Raw genomic sequence first — 15846 nt, 5'->3', positions numbered from 1 at the left:
AACATTTCCATCGTAACATCGACCTCGACCAATCAGAGACGTCGCCACCTCGTTGGTTCGATTTAGGATTGTGGGTAGAGTAGTTTTTCTGTGATAAATAAAAACGCTTTTATTTTAACTGAACTGAAAGCAAAAAATAAGTCTCAAGTAATAGAACCGAACACCTGTCATGCTGATCTCAGCATAGACATTTTTATGTAAAGTCATATTACCTTTATCACTTTAACAGCATGCTTGAGTTAATGAAAGCAAACCCAAATGAAGAAACAGATAGCATCCCATTTAAAATATTTTATTGATAAACATACAATTGCTATAAAAGGACATGAACTGATCTCTATTCCTCTGAGAGATGAAGAAGCTGTCAGGTGTCCAGACTTAGGTGAGACAAGAGAGGAGAGAGCAGTTCAGATTATTCTCCAGGGAGGCAACGCTTGTGATGCAGAGGCATATGAGGAGAGATTTTAGGACACTGTGGACTGCCATAAGATTATTAAATGGGAGAAGCAGCAAGTAACTTTGTGTCATTGGTTTAGTTTACTGGAAGCGGGGGAAGAGGACAGCAGGTGATTAGGAGAGGCTGATCCATTTAACTTTTTTTTTTCTTGCTGGTATGGAACTGTGCTTCAAGTCAAATTACACACTGCATTCATAACACACACACATGCACGCACACACACACACATGTGCCAAGACCCTTAGGTCTGTGTGAGTGTGAACTATTCCTGCACACACACTCCACTCGCCCTCGCATTCATTACATAAGGCACTGATTCAGGTGCAGTCTATGAGAAGAAGCAATAGCTAAAACATCCTAAAGGGAAAATATTTAAAATCCAAAAACAAGTATTATTACTCAACAACATGCATTCTCAGTCCTGTAAAATGACTTATAGAGAAAAAGCTTAGGTTAGGCCCCCCCCCCCCCAAAAAAAAAACAAAAAAACAAAAACAAAATCATCATAATGATATACAATAAACAATAGGATAGGTAAGAAAACAACAACTCACTATCCATCTGAGCAATACTCACAATAACTTATATATGTTCCTTTTTTTCATGCAAAACTGTAAACACAAAACCCCAAATAAAGGAAAAGGTATGAGTAAGGCATTATAATGGTCAAGCTACTTCAGGTTATCTAACCTGAACCCCTTTTGCATCTCACTCAAGAGAGTGGAGTCACATGATCATTGCAGAAGCAGGAGTTAATGAGTCAAGATTTGGGAGGCCGATGTGTTACAGACAGTAGTGTTCAGCATTTGGCGCTTGTGATGGAAAAGATCCTTATTTAAGTGTCTTGTATGGATGTGCAAATGCCTAAACATACTCATTTCTTGATTACATCCATGCTACTAAAAAGAAGCGTATACACGTGTACAGTTAAGAAGTATAGCAATAGCTCTGTGTGTGCATTTTGTCGAGATATTTGACCCACGTCAGTTCAGACTCCTCGTTGTGAACATCCGTGTGAGCCGTTGTGCATTCAAAGAGGAAAAAAAGATGACTTGTAGCTTCAAGACTGTTCCAGAGTGCGATCCAAGCTTTGAAAAGAGTTCTCCACTCAGCCATTGACTGAGGGCCCAGTTCCAACATAGTGTCATCATAGTGTGGTGGGCTGACCTCTGCCTGCGAGCAGAAACAGACACATAATGTTTACAGTCCTATAACAAGTTCGCGTTGATAAGACTTATGCTGTATTAGTCTAGTAGGAACTGAAATGTTTAACATGTGAAACAAGAACAAGAATGATGTCCCACTCAAACCCCATTTTATTAAGGGTCTAGCTCATACTCATATTTAAGACAAACTGTTTTGGATTAGTGTTAGGCATGTAATCATGAGAGCTAAGGTCAATATAAACTTCAGAAGAAGAAATTTAGGAAAGCCTGAAAGCAGAAAAATGTGTCTTCTTGTAAAACAGACATAACAGTTCTGTTCAGTTCAATTCACCTTAGTTTTCTTTTCACCACTGTCTGTGTATACTGCTTAATCAAGTAATTTCCATAAAATCATATCAGAGATGTACGCACTCAGAAAAGAGAAGGGGAGAGCACAGCCAGAATGTGGTTCTCTTCCACAGCATGTCTTTTGTCCTGTCTCCTTCCCCTTCCCAACCAGTCATGGGAGATGGCTGCCCCTCCCTGAGCCCGGTTCTGCCAGAGGGTTCTTCCTGTTAAAAGGGAGTTTTTCCTTCCCGCTGCCACCAAGCGCTTACTCATAAGGGGTCGTTTTGACTGTTGGGTTTTCTCTGTAATTACTGTAGGGTCTTTACCTTACAATATAATGCGCCTTGAGGCGACTGTTTGTTGTGATTTGGCGCTATGAATAAAATTGAATTGAAATGAATTAGGATCAGGTTCTTAGCTAAGGCTCATACTCCAAAAGTTAGCCAGTCCCCATAGATGCCACAAAAAAACAAAACAAAACAAAAAAAGAGATGTCAGCAGCCAAAAAGCTGAAGCTTCATAATGGAGCCCATAAACCAATGGGTGACATCACAGAGGCTAGGTGTGTGTTTTGGATGCTGTCTATGTGCAAGGCAGGATGCAGTATGTGTCTCAGTCTGTGCTTGTGTGGGAGTGTGCCTGTCTTCTCACCCCGAGATGCAATGTAGCACTCATGGCAGCTCAGCAGTCCATTACGAATCCGTACATCAGTCCCTGCAGTGGCGTCACCGAGCTGTCCACCACACCTTCCACACTGCATTTGGAAATACAGCTAACAATTAACATTATGCATATGCAGGACAGACAACATTGGTAAACTCTAAAGATGATAAAGATTTTTATTCATGCATACGTCCTTTTTATATGTGACCTCTACCTTTGACATCATTCTGATATATACTACTTTATTAGGTACACCTCAATAGTACTGTGTTGGACCCACTTTTGCTGTCAGAACTGCCTAATTCTTCATGGCACAGATTCAACAAGGTACTGAAAACATTCCTCAGAAATTTTGGTCCATTTTGACATGATAGCATCACACTGCCGACTGCACAGCCATGAATCTCCTGTTCCACCACATCCCAAATGTGCTCTATTGGACTGAGATCTGACGACTGTGGAGTGAACTCACCGTTATGTTCAAGAAACCAGTTTGATCTGAGTTTTGTGACACAGTGTGTTATCCTGCTGGAAGCAGCCATCAGCAACAATACTCAGGTAGGCTGTGGGATTTAAATGATGCTCAGTTCATACTAAGGAGTCCAGAGTGTGTTAAGAATATATCCCCTACACCATCACACCATCACACCACCACCAGCCTGAACCCTTGATTACAAGGCAGTAAGGATCCATCCTTTGCCATCTGAATATCACAGCAGAAATTGAGACTCATCAGACCAGGCAATGTTTTTCCAATCTTCTATTGTCCAATTATGCTGAGCCCTTGTGAAGCGTGTCCTCAGTTTCCTGTTTTTAGTTGACAGGAGTGGCTCCCGGTGTGGTCTTCTGCTGCCATGTTATCAGCTGATTAGACATTTACATTAACGAGCAGGTGAACAGGTATACCTAATAAAGTGGCTGGTGAGTGTAGATATGCTTGTTTCTGTTTCTGTATGGAGGAAAAATAAAGTCTCCCAATTATTCTGCATGTGCGTGCTAGGGGGAAAAAAATACCTTGAAACACTGTATGTGGAAAAACAGCCCCAGCGTATCTATGATCATAGCAGCGCCTTTTCCCAGAGGCTCAGAACAACCAGTGCATAGTCTCTTTCCACTAACACACCTACACAGACAGAGAGCAGGAGAACAGTTAGTCAGATACCAACTCTGCTTTCCCCACATTAATGGAGCTTCACTTCACTGATCTGTAGTAGTCTTTCAGGTATTTATCGGTCCATATGTGTGCTAGCATTATCACCTGCTGGGTGAGGGAGGCTGAGGCTTTAAAGGGGAGGACTGCTGTTTACTTGTAACAACATCATGTGATCCAGATCTAAGGTTAAGAAAAGAAAAGAAAAATATTCACATATACAACCAAAACATGTGTGTCATGCTAGCAAACACATTTCATTTTAAAAAAGCTTCTTAATAACTGAATATTTTCACCTGATATGTATGTATAGGTTTATGACTGGGTGTTTTTTTTTGTGTTCATTGTATTTTATCCTTTGTAATGTGTTCTATGATGAAACAGGTAAAGGATACAATTTCCAACATAAAACATATTCATGTAATATTTTTCAGCCATTTGTTCTTAAATGGGTGGCATTCAGTTTCATGCATTTTCCTAGCCTTTTTTTCCAATTCGGGATCAGCCTATCCCAGCTGTCACAGCGTGAGAAGCTGAAAACACCCTTGACGGGTTGCTAGTCTATCGCAAGGCTAACACAGAGATAAAACCATTCATGAGGAGGCTGGAGTACCTGGAGAGAGTGCTAACCACTGCTGCCCAGCATTCAGTTCAATAATGAAAAACTGTGTAATATGGGACAACCTGAAATGACACAAGGGTGCACATGCATGCACACACAGTGTACCTTTTAACAACCTGCGCCTGGTTCAGCTGAGGATTGCGGTCCAGAGAGGCTGTTTTCCACAGTTCCTGTTTCTTTGAAGGTTCAACATTAGTCCCAGAATCTATGAAAATAAATTAAATATCATATATTCTAAAGAACAAATGGTTAAACTGTTCTCACATGGGAGCAATCAGACATTAGAAGCTTTGTCCTAGGGAGGATAAAGTGCGTTTAACATCTGATCCAACGCCTTCAGATGTTTGTGGTTTCCCATGGAGCACTGTTGGGTATGTCCAGAAATGTAAGTAGTTCATACTCACCCTGGAAGAAGTGCAGCTTTGATGCATGCTGATCTTCATTCCCTGTAGCGGTGTTTTGGCCATTGTGCTGCAAAGGAACATTTCTTCCCTTTGCATCATCGTCTTCTGTAGCCAATGAAGTCGTCACTGCCTGTCCTGACAGCTGGTTCAACAGGCCGGTAGGATTGAGGGGTGTGACCGTCTCCTCTAGAATGCGTCTTTCCTGGAAGATGCGGAGAGAAAACAAACAACCAAAGATGAAAAATAGGACATGAAGAACAAGCACACGATGCTTTTTTTTGTTTAACGTGAGTCTGTCTGGACGTTTGTACCTCTTCATTGTGTTTCCTCTCCTCCTCTTCAACCTCGAGCTGTGCTTTCTCCCATTCCTTCATCAGCTTCTCTTGTTCTCTCTGGTATTGCTCCTGAATTGAAACATGTTCGTGTTAATTTCTGCATGCACAAAAACACACACGCGACACATACAGAACATTTATACACGCATCAAGTACATCGCGTGCAGTCTGTTTTCTACTATGCATTCGTGCACATACACAGCACTATGCTGCAGTACCTTTAGGAGGCGCTCCTGCTCCTGCTGCCACCTTTCCAAGCGCTTACGCTCCTCATTGGGGTCCCAGACCCAGTGATTAACACGTTTAGCCAAGTTCAACATTGGGGTCTCAATCTACCCAGACCCGACCAACAACCACAGACACACATGTATACCAACCAAAAGGACAGAAAGAGAGGAAAGGTGAGAGGACAAGTCTGACTACAGTCACTACAGTGACCACTGGAGACAAAGGGTCAGGACGGGATCATATCAAAGAATGAAGGAGAAACAGAAAGAAGGAGCTGGAGCCACTCAGAGATACTCACGGTCACACTGCTCTCCTCAAGTCCTTCTGTGCAACGAGACAGACGCAAACAGAAAATATTTACGACTCAGGAGAGAAGTGAAGCAGGCTGTCTGCAGGGGACAATTATGTTGTAAATGCTTAGTATAAAAGGAGAGCTGTTTTACCTGAGACAGTGGGAGAATATTCTTCCATGCTGCTGGGTGTAGAAGATGGTTCAGCAATCTTTTCATCCTCTGGTTTCCCAAATAGGCCAGTGGTCCCAACCTGCAGGGTGATCATTCAACTATATTCATAAAACATTCAGTGGCAAGAAATTTTTAAGAAAAAAAAATAGTGGCCACTACTGGTAGCAAAAATGAAACAGTACTTAAAGTGGACCTATTCTGCTTTATTCCAGCTCTATATTTTTATTGTTGGACTCTGTTAGAGCAGCCTTGCATGATTCATAGTTCAAAATAATACTTATTTCTCTTGGTGCAGCCCTTCAGTTCATCCATCCCCTTTCCCCAACTTTTTTTTTGATTGGCTGCCCCTGATAAACAGAAGGTTTTAACAGCAGGTAGGAGGGTTCATAGCCAGAGCTGTGTGCCTGACATGGCCATATTATAGATATCTGCTCTCTCTGGCATCATATTGATCCAAAAGCAGAAAAAAAAAAGCTGTAGAAAATCAAGCATTCAGAAGCCTGGGGTGGCTGTAGCTCAGTAGGTAGACCAGGTCACCTACTGATCGGAAGGTCAGTGGTTTGATACATGCCAATCTATCCTTGGGCAAGATACTTAACCCCAAGTTGCTCTCCCCGACGCAACCGTCGGAGTGTGAATGTTAGATAATTAAAGCACTTAGCTTAGTTAATATTGGAAGTGCTTGTATGCATGGGTAAATGTGTTGTATAAGCGCTTTGAGTGCTCAGACTGAGTAGAAAAGTACTATATAAGAACTAGTCCATTTACCTGAGCATTTGGTCCACAGGGATTATCTGTGGATATGCTGACCTCATTATTTGAAGCTTTGGCCACGTTTAAACAGTCTTGAGCCGCCCTTCCTTTATTTATATTTTGTGAGGAAAATGGGAAATGGATGTAGTGATTTATTAAAACGTGTGCAAACATAAATGGAAATACAGTAAATAAGGCAAAAAAAGAGTTTGTTCAATTCTAAAAAGCTTGAGAGTCTGTATTTGGTGAGACCACCTTTATTCTTCAGCACAGTCTGAACTCTCTTTGGCAGCTTTCTTGTCATTTCTTTAAGGACATTCAATGCTCTTCTTTTCCTGGATGTTTCTGCCTTTTGTTCTGTTCTCTGTCATGATGATCCCACACTGCTTCAATAATGTTGAGGTCTGGGCTCTGGGGAGGCCAATCCATGACTGATAGTGTTCCATTGTGTGTTTTTCTATCCAGGTATGCTTTTACTGGCAGTGTTTGGGATCACTGTCATGCTGCAAAATTAAGCCGTGCCAACTGGATGTTTTCCAGATGGTATTGTATGACGGATAAAAATCTGATGTTACCTTTGTGCGTGCATAATTCCCCATCATCACTGGCTGAAATGCAGCCTCAAAACATGATATTCTCCACAGTAATTTGCACTCACTGTTGTACCTCTCTCCTGACCTCTTCTGTACATACTGACGATTTTTAATCAAAATTTCAAATTTAGGGTGACTGATTTTCAGTCCAGTTCTTGTGTAATTTAGCCTTTGTGCCCTGTTTCCCTTCCTTAAAAATGGCTTTTTGACAGCCACCCTTCCACTGAGACCATTTCTGATGAGGCTTCAGTGAACAGTAGGTGGATCAGATGAAGGGCCAGCTACACCTCTGAGGTCCTGTGTCAAGGTCTTTGCTGGATTTTTTTCCCTAATTCTTCTGAAAATGGTCAGGTACAAGGACTGCACTGAAAATGAGTGAAAAAGCAGCCAATGTCCAAATAAAAGCTTTGAAAGACATTCAGAAAGCACTGTTGCTCAAGACCACTTAAAAAATGACAAGAAAGTCTTGCTGCTTGAAAGCCAACTGTGAAAAAAAACTTTTGCACAGTACTGTATATATGACAGAAAATAAGGTAAAGCAGAAAATTTCCCTTTGGCCTCTGCTGACCATGCTGATGAACGTTTATGTTGTTTTTCTTTACTCCCTATGCAGCTGCTAGTTTCAGTCAAGTGTAAATGTTCATTCATATGAACTTGTATAAACTATAAACAGGACGCATCTTTTAACATGTCACTTGTAGTATTACCTCTCCAGTGTTTTGGATGTCTGGGTGAAGCGGCTCCACAACCGTCTGCGTGAGCTCTGTCACAATAGTTGTTGTGATGACGCAGTTTCGGCCTCCGATCAGGGAGCTGATGGCAGAGCCTGAAGACGGCGCTGATTTCTCTGGCTGTGGAGGTGGTGGTGGCTGCTGCTCTGCAGTCTCTGCATTTTTTACAGTCTCCACAGGTGGAGCGTCTTTATCCGCCTCTTTGGAGGAAACATCTTTGGTGTCCTGCGATGAGTGCTGAGAGGAGGTAGGTGGAGTGGAAACAGCTAACTCCTCCGTCGCCACTCCATTCACTCGCACCAACCCGTCCTTATGAGAGGAAAGTAGACGGAGGGAATAAATGACTCTAACCAGCATATGTAGCATTTATTAAAAGTGCACCAACTTTAAGAAATGGTTTTAAAACTATATAATGTAGTTAAAAGGAGATGTAAGGGCCAGTCTGTTAAGGCACATTATTCCTTAACAATCACAATTTTTCCTATGCTGTCTATAATTATGTTTTTACACAAGCTTCTTATCATTGGTGCCCCCAGGAAGAGTTACAGTTGTTGACCCTATCAGGGTTTTTAATGTTGTTTTCAAGTTTTGGATCCTTGGTTAAAATTGATTGAGTTTTTGTTTCTGTTTTGATTTTACTGTTTTGATTCTTATGTTTGTTGAGCTTTTGGTCCCCGCCTTGATTTTATTTTTTTAATCTCCCCAGTGTCTCCTTGCCTCCGCCTCCCTCAGCAGTGTCTATGTGCTATCATCTTCCCGTTTTTTTTTAAAGTGTCTCTCTTGCTCTTCCTGTCTTCACGTGCTGTCAATTGTTTTCTCCTGCTTTCCGCCCCCACGTGTGTCCCACTCCCTCCTTTTGTCAATTTGTCAGTTCCCCATGTTCACCTGTTTGACTCCCTGGTCTGTTACCTGAGCTCCTGCTCCTTGCGTTTCCTTCACCTGCTTTACACGTTTCTTTTTAGGTTGTGCATTTTTGGGTTCAGCTCATCTTGCCCACCGGAGTAAATAAAGCTCGGCTTTTGTTTTCACATTTTGCTTCCTGAGTCTGCTGTTGGGTCCACCTTTACATTAATCCTTTCAGATGCTTATATTTGCTTACACTTACATTATAGTGTCTAATAAATCATTAATCGTTTAACCATATGCAGGCTATTAATTATAAATCGGGGAACTTAGTGTTACTCACATGCAAACATCAGGACTACAGGGATAGTTTAGTGTTGGAAATTTTTTACTGAGTCTCGTGGATGTATGGATGGCACCTTCATGTGTCTGTGTGGAGTTTGACGATATGATGAAACAGTTTTGTCAAACAGATCATGCTGAAACACACTTTCCACAATAAAGTTTACATAATGTTGTAAATTCTCATCATTGTTGAAATCTTTCTTATGAATACTTTCAAAAAGAATAATAAAAACAAAAATCATCCAATGGCATTATTTGAAAACTTGAAGTTAAAGGTTCAATTTGATTAAACCCCAAATGAACCCTGATTACAGAAATCAGATATATAAAACATACAAGGAGAAGGCATGCTTTGCTGCTAGAATAGTGACCGGATGCTAAACTGTGTAAAAAATATAAATTTGTATTTATTCACATATAAAGAGGAAGTAGGTCAGATATCCGACATGTCATTGAAATAATAAACTATTATATGCCAGTCAGATGGGATTTTCTTCTCCAGTGGGAAGCTGAGACTTTATCATTTTCGTCACATACCTACAAACTGCATAAAGAGTGCTACAAAAGGTTGTGATGAGTAATATGAAAATAATAAAACATTAAAATTTACAAACAACTTCTTAAAACATGAGCACCAGTGCTGATGAGTGTGAGCCCTTACCTTGATAGGTTTGTGTCCAGAGAGCGCAGTCCTGGGCTGGCAGTAGGGTTTGGCTGCCAGCAGGGGGACAGGCCTGGTGGACACAGATGGCGGAGAGGGGAGAGTGTGTGCAGGCTGTGTGGGGTGAGGCTGCCCTTGTGCACTCTGAGATGAACTGTGTTTGGTCTGAGGCTCTGCATCTGCTGTGATCGCGGTCTGCTGCACAGTTGGAGACTCTGTCAGTTGGACCTGTGGTTCATTGAGCTCCAGAGACTGAGGGGACACACTTTGTGAGTCTGTGACTGTGGAGAGGGGACTGCTTGTACTGGCTGGTGTTGGAGGGCTGGTGGCTGATTTTTCTTGCTGATCAGCTGTATCTGTCTCTGTCTCTTCAGGTTTTGTGTGCTCTTGATTTGTTATTACAGGTGATATTGGTAGGTGCAGATGGTCTGACATCTCAGAGTTATTAACAGGTGATGTTTGTTTGTGCTCTTTGTCCACCTCATTTAGGTCCTCTTCTGGTTTTGAGGTGGATCTGGGGAGTTTTAGGCTGTCCAGTACTGCATCACTAATGGTGAAGCGGAGAGCGTAACGCTGTAAAACCAAGGCTGCCTCCTCTGGAGATGCTGCGTTTCTGTAGGCTTCACACAACTCTGCTTCTCTGCGCTCCCTAAAAAGGGGAGCAACACAAAGCATTTGTATTTGTAGTGCATAGGTAGTAATACTATTATGGTACTAAATCAAATATGTTTGTAAGGACAGCAAAAAAAATTGTCTCAGTACAATCCTTACTTCTCCTCCACGATCTCTTTATAAGTCTTAATGCTTTTCCGCTTATTGCCGTCACTTCCCTGCTCCTTCATCCTTTTCTCTATTCTCTTCCTCTCCTCCTCTTTTCTGATTAGATCCTGTGATGCGCTGCGACGGCGATTCTTCCAGCGAGCCAAATCCTGTCACAAGTTCACAGTTTTAATTCACGTGGTTGTAATTACTTCCCTATCCACCTCTAAGTGCTACCTCACGGCACTCACGTCTTGCCAGTGGTCCTCCTCCTCCAGAAAGCTGTTGTACTGCTCATGCATGCGTTCATGTCGCGATTGGCTGAGCAGCGGCAAGTGCCCCACCTCTTCCTCATTAAGCATGTCACCCATACTCACACTCCTAGAAAGGAAAAATATAGTGTTACCTTGGATAAATCACTAAAACACTGTGGGTATTCACGTTGCCCAATTTGGCCCTGAAAAACAGCAAATTTAATCTGTTATTTGCATTTCAGTGTGTTCAAAATAATGCACAAGCTCTAGTCTCAAACTATGCACAGTCCATGATCAAAAAGCAGCAAGAACAGGAAAAAAAGTCTTGAAAATAAATGCAACTGCAACATTTTTCTATAAATATACACAAACGCGTGACATGCACAACCAATAACTGCAAGGAGGTAGTAACCTTTGTTTCTAAAGTTTGGAGAAGGTCTCACGTTGAATTATTAATTTAGTGCTATTTGTGATTAATGTTGCCATTATGGCTTTTTTGGTTTAATGATGGGTAAATTATTTATGCATGATACAAACAATCAAATCAAATCAATCCTTTCTATATAAAGTCAATTTATATTAGTTGTGTATGTGCTGCCCCATGTCTCAACACAGTAACAAAAACATGTTACTGTTTCTGTAAACTCATCACAAAACAGGCAATCAAATAACCAATAGAGCAAAAACAACCATAGACTGTATATAAAAATGGACAAAGCGTCCATGGTCGTAAAGTGAAGTGGAAGCGCTGTTAACCTGGACTCCTTTCAATGACCAGCAGAGGGCGACTCCTGTGGTTGGAAAAAGGCTTCCAGTTGTATACAGTAGATTAGAAAACAGCGCTCCTCCCTTTCTCTGGGACCTCACTAAAATCTTTCCCAATGATATTATGGGACATGTTGCTGGTGTCAAGTACATTATGTCCTCGTTAGATTCAGAAAAGATTATAAACTCAACTTCTCAGTGAGATCCACTCCACTCGTTAAGTCCAGTTTTGAAACACCAAGTTGGTTATGGCAAAAATTGCTGAGCCTCAGGCATCAATATGGGTGATACGCTGGCTGTGTCCATCTTTTATATACAGTCTATGACCATAACTAAATAATTTTTGCAAGCCAAACACAGTCACTCTACTTTGCAATATGGTATAATCTGATGAATGTTAATTAATGTGTACTTTCATCAAAAAATAAAACAAAATAAAGAATTACAGTCAAATTTAAAAGCAATCAAGAGCAATAAAAACCCTAATGCCACTGATGAATTATGGTGTAACAAAGCACATTACTGTGATTATTACTCATGAATTTGTCCATATAGTCATCATGCAGGTGCTCATCCAGATTCACAAGTAAACACTTACTCGGTGTCCTCAGACATAAAAGCAACTCGTCGACTCATCCTAAAACTGCAAGTAAATGACAGGAAAGAGCAGGTGAGGGTATGGGTAACGGGGTTTTACAGGCGCCCTAACTGTACACATCACTTTTCAAAGGTAGCGATTTAACACGTGGCATCACTAATAGAGAGAAATGTTTTGCTTTGCAGATCTGAATAAAATAATAACAAAGGGCAGTGGAACAGCAGGGCAACCATCCCATTCATCAAATCTGAGATGGGAAGTGATTACAACACATGCATTAAGAGCTCAACAGATATCTCACATCATTGGAGGAAGCTCATCGTCATCCAGCCAGAAGGGTTTCTTTTGTGGTTTCTCATTCACAGCCTTCTTTTTCTCCAACACTTCAGCTTTTTCCTCAACTCTCTCCTCCAATTTCTGCTTTTCCAGCTCTGCTTCCACTCTACAGATCTGGGAAGTAGCAGGACTGGGTGAAGGCGTGAGTGAAGGAGAAGAGAGGGGCTCCGCTGTGACAGAAGTGTTAGGGAGCAACCATAGACCATCTCCCTTTTCTCGCTCTTCCTCCTCCTCCCGCCTCTCTCTCAGCCCTGAGCACACGGGACTGGTTGGAGCTTTGGAGGGCGGGGACTGAGGCTCTGCTGCCACAGCAACAATGCTGCTGAAACAACAACCCGGTGACAAGGCCAAGATTAAGAGAAAATACGCTTACAGTGTAAATCAAAACGGCATCACAGAAGACTGAAGCTGATCCGCTCCATCTCTGTTACAATCTGCTGTTAGAGCACTGAGTGAGGAGTGGTTAGAAAGAGCTTAAAGAGTCGGCTCACCCAAATCACAAAAGAAGGAATCTGCATATTTTTTGCTTTTCTCATCAACTTTTTATTTGATATATGGTAAGTTCCACCTTGGTGGAGCACTTGGTGTTGATGCAAGGAGGTGCAGCGGGAGTTTTTAGATGATCGTTTAATCAGGGAGCAATGAACTGACTGCAACAGCTCACTGACTGCAGCTCATTCTAAACTCAAACTGTATGATATTGGATGCTATTGTTAGTAGCTACCAAGTCTCTTCCTGTTAAAAGGGAGTTCTTCCTCCCCACTGTTACCACGTGCTTGCTCACACAGGATTGTTGCAATTCTCTCTCAAATATTATAGGATTTTTACCTTTTAATATAAACTGCTTTAAGATGACTGTTGTTATAAAGTGAAGCTATATAAATAGAACTGAACTGAAAAATTAAAAACTGAACTGAGCAGATGATAGTGGCTCCACAGTGTAGTGGTTTAAACATTTACCTAAAGGAAAAGCTTCCTGGTTTTAACCTGGGAGGAGACACAAATTGCATCAGGAAGGGCATCCAATGTAAAAAAAAAAAAAATCTGCCAAATCAAATATGTTAAGCTACCCCTTGTGACTAAGGGAGCAGTGGAAAGTCGCTGTCTTGATTAGATTTTGTATGATTATAGACGAAAATCTGCAGGGTGGTGCAGATGATTCAGGTTATTCTTTGCAGTGACCCCTTTCACACTAATTTACCCACATATCCAACCTGTTGACAAATACATTTTTAAATGATTTCAACCCACAAACAGACAACTCCTCCTATAAGATTAGGAGTTGAGCAACAAAACATGGCAAACAGGTACATCTTAGGCCAACATATTATGATATCATCATGTCGCCTAGCAACCATCTACCAACTGGCTAAAATGACCCATTTTTAGCATTTATGTACCTGTAACACTTTATAAAAGCATCTTATCATTTTAATTTTGCAACATTATCTTATTTATATCCACAAAACCTAACTATTGTGTTCTTATCTATATCATATGACATAATCATGCTGACACCTACCAACAGGCGAGCTGTTTTTCGGCATCACTATAGCATCTTGGAAAAGCGTTGTTTGACTTTGACAACAATAATAATGTCATTTATATTCACAAAACGTGAATATTATAAGTAATAATATATTGTTGCTTGGAAAACACCAACCAATGGTCTAAAAGCACCTAAGCATTGCAAGGAACCCCCCAAAATGGGGTAATTACTATACTTTTTTCAGTGTGAGTTTAAGTATATCAGTTTGCCAACAGTGCAAACAGACTAAACAGTACTGTAGCATGAAAATGTACTAGTTTACTTAAAAGAGGGATACCTGATAATTTCTTGGAAATGAGATGACGTTCAGTTGGTAGACTGTGTAACCTGTTTTCTTTAATTCAATAAACAGCATATTGATGGAATATGCAAAGGTTTCAGGTAATTTTATTGATCTGTAAAATATTTACATCCCTATAGATAGAATCAAATGACATAGATCTTTACATAAGTAAATATTCAGAGAGTTTACCTTTTTACATAACTTGGGTGAACCCACCTTTAAAAGTTTCAGCCACTCCAAAGTGAAACAGCAGCAGTTTATGTGATCCAGCTGTGATTCACCATTTAAACACAAAGAAAACAGCCAACAATCCTGTACCAACACAATCCAAATGCCAAAAATCACGCCAAACAAAGCCGACGTTAGTCACCGACAAAATAAACAAAGCACAAACTGAGCTGAGCCGTGTGAGGAACAGAGCTGCAAGAATCTAGACCACAGCAGCAAATCAAAGTCAACCAATCCTTTCATATAAATTAGTGTACATCACACTCTCAGCTGCAAGAATTCAACCATGCTCACAACAACCATGCAGGCAAGTCTTGAAGCCATGTGAAGTAAACATGATTAAACCTTCATCCTTGCTAGCAAAACATTCTTTGTTAGTTGCAGTAGTTCAAAATCACCACAATTCCTTTGCAAATACCTTTCACTGTCCTGCTTTTCTGTCAGTTTGGGTCTGCTGTGCAGCGCCTTCATAGCAGACACTGGACTAATGTTATATTTCACTGATCCAGGTACTGGCAGGAACTGATTTGTTTTGGCTGCACTCGCTTTTTGGAATGATGCAGTCCTTCGAGCCATCATATCATCTTTCTCCAGGTCAGGCACAGGCACATTTTCATCATACTCATCCTCATTATCCCCGTATTCCCGCTCACTGTGAGACACTGATCGGATCACTGTTGTCTCTACCTGCTGTTGAGGTGTTTCCATGGGCTGCTGATGCTCCACTCTATGACAGAAAGTCTTTTAATTGAAATAACTAAACAAAAAGTTTAAAAATCTCTTAAGATGCAAACAACACCCAGCTTGTTAGTTGCTTCTGCACCCTGTTAGACACAATCCAGATCACAGCTCAGCCCACCTGACGTTCAGTTTCTTGCTCCTCTCTGCCTGCACTTCCTTCTTGTCTTGCGGAGCAGCATCTGTGGTTATATCCCCTTGTGTGCAACGTTTGGAGGCAGGCAGAGGCAGGAAACGGCTGTAAGTCACTGTAGCGGTGCTTTGTTTATGGAAAACTCCCGTCCTCCTTGCCATCATGTCGTCTTTCTGAAGATCCGGGACTCTCTCCTCTCCTTCTTCCTCCTCCTCCTCCTCTGTCCTCCCCTCATATTGAGCCAGCCGGGCATCAATCTCAGCAGGAGTGGGAGCAGCTTTGGTGGTCCAGGGTGGGAGGTCAGCAGAGGGAGGGGTAGTTTGATTGGGGTCTCCAACTACCTGGCTGTTAGAGTATTGTATAAAAGCTCAAACTACAGCAGCAAATATGAGCCATCTGCATTTGTAGATGACCCAGCTATGTTCATAAAGTCCAGGCATCAACATGCAAAAAAGGCACAG

The 15846-nt window shown here is 41.4% G+C and overlaps 1 protein-coding gene across 3 annotated transcripts in view; it reads right to left on the bottom strand.

The window, feature by feature from the left end:
* Window positions 1-282: 282 nt before the first annotated feature.
* LOC115781481 (LIM and calponin homology domains-containing protein 1-like) overlaps window positions 283-15846 on the bottom strand; it is a 35705-nt gene continuing 20141 nt past the window's right edge. Inside the window, exons 10-27 of one of the 3 annotated variants that reach the window (XM_030731144.1) lie at window positions 15374-15730; window positions 14933-15241; window positions 12420-12773; window positions 12119-12163; window positions 10753-10882; window positions 10514-10671; window positions 9743-10391; window positions 7870-8202; window positions 5796-5895; window positions 5651-5676; window positions 5343-5456; window positions 5101-5193; window positions 4790-4991; window positions 4491-4590; window positions 3872-3946; window positions 3628-3736; window positions 2602-2704; window positions 283-1630 (exon numbers count right to left, since the gene is read on the bottom strand). In XM_030731144.1, coding sequence (XP_030587004.1) covers window positions 1605-1630; window positions 2602-2704; window positions 3628-3736; window positions 3872-3946; window positions 4491-4590; window positions 4790-4991; window positions 5101-5193; window positions 5343-5456; window positions 5651-5676; window positions 5796-5895; window positions 7870-8202; window positions 9743-10391; window positions 10514-10671; window positions 10753-10882; window positions 12119-12163; window positions 12420-12773; window positions 14933-15241; window positions 15374-15730 — 3283 coding nt within the window. In that variant the 3' untranslated portion in view covers window positions 283-1604. The remainder of the gene's footprint in view (window positions 1631-2601; window positions 2705-3627; window positions 3737-3871; window positions 3947-4490; window positions 4591-4789; window positions 4992-5100; window positions 5194-5342; window positions 5457-5650; window positions 5677-5795; window positions 5896-7869; window positions 8203-9742; window positions 10392-10513; window positions 10672-10752; window positions 10883-12118; window positions 12164-12419; window positions 12774-14932; window positions 15242-15373; window positions 15731-15846) is intronic. The other 2 variants (XM_030731153.1, XM_030731162.1) reach the window with 2 other exon arrangements.

The sequence above is a fragment of the Archocentrus centrarchus genome, chromosome 1, assembly GCF_007364275.1.
Source record: "Archocentrus centrarchus isolate MPI-CPG fArcCen1 chromosome 1, fArcCen1, whole genome shotgun sequence".
In the NCBI taxonomy this organism is placed as follows: Eukaryota; Metazoa; Chordata; class Actinopteri; order Cichliformes; family Cichlidae; genus Archocentrus; species Archocentrus centrarchus.
This window is presented reverse-complemented; position numbering and strand designations above follow the sequence as displayed.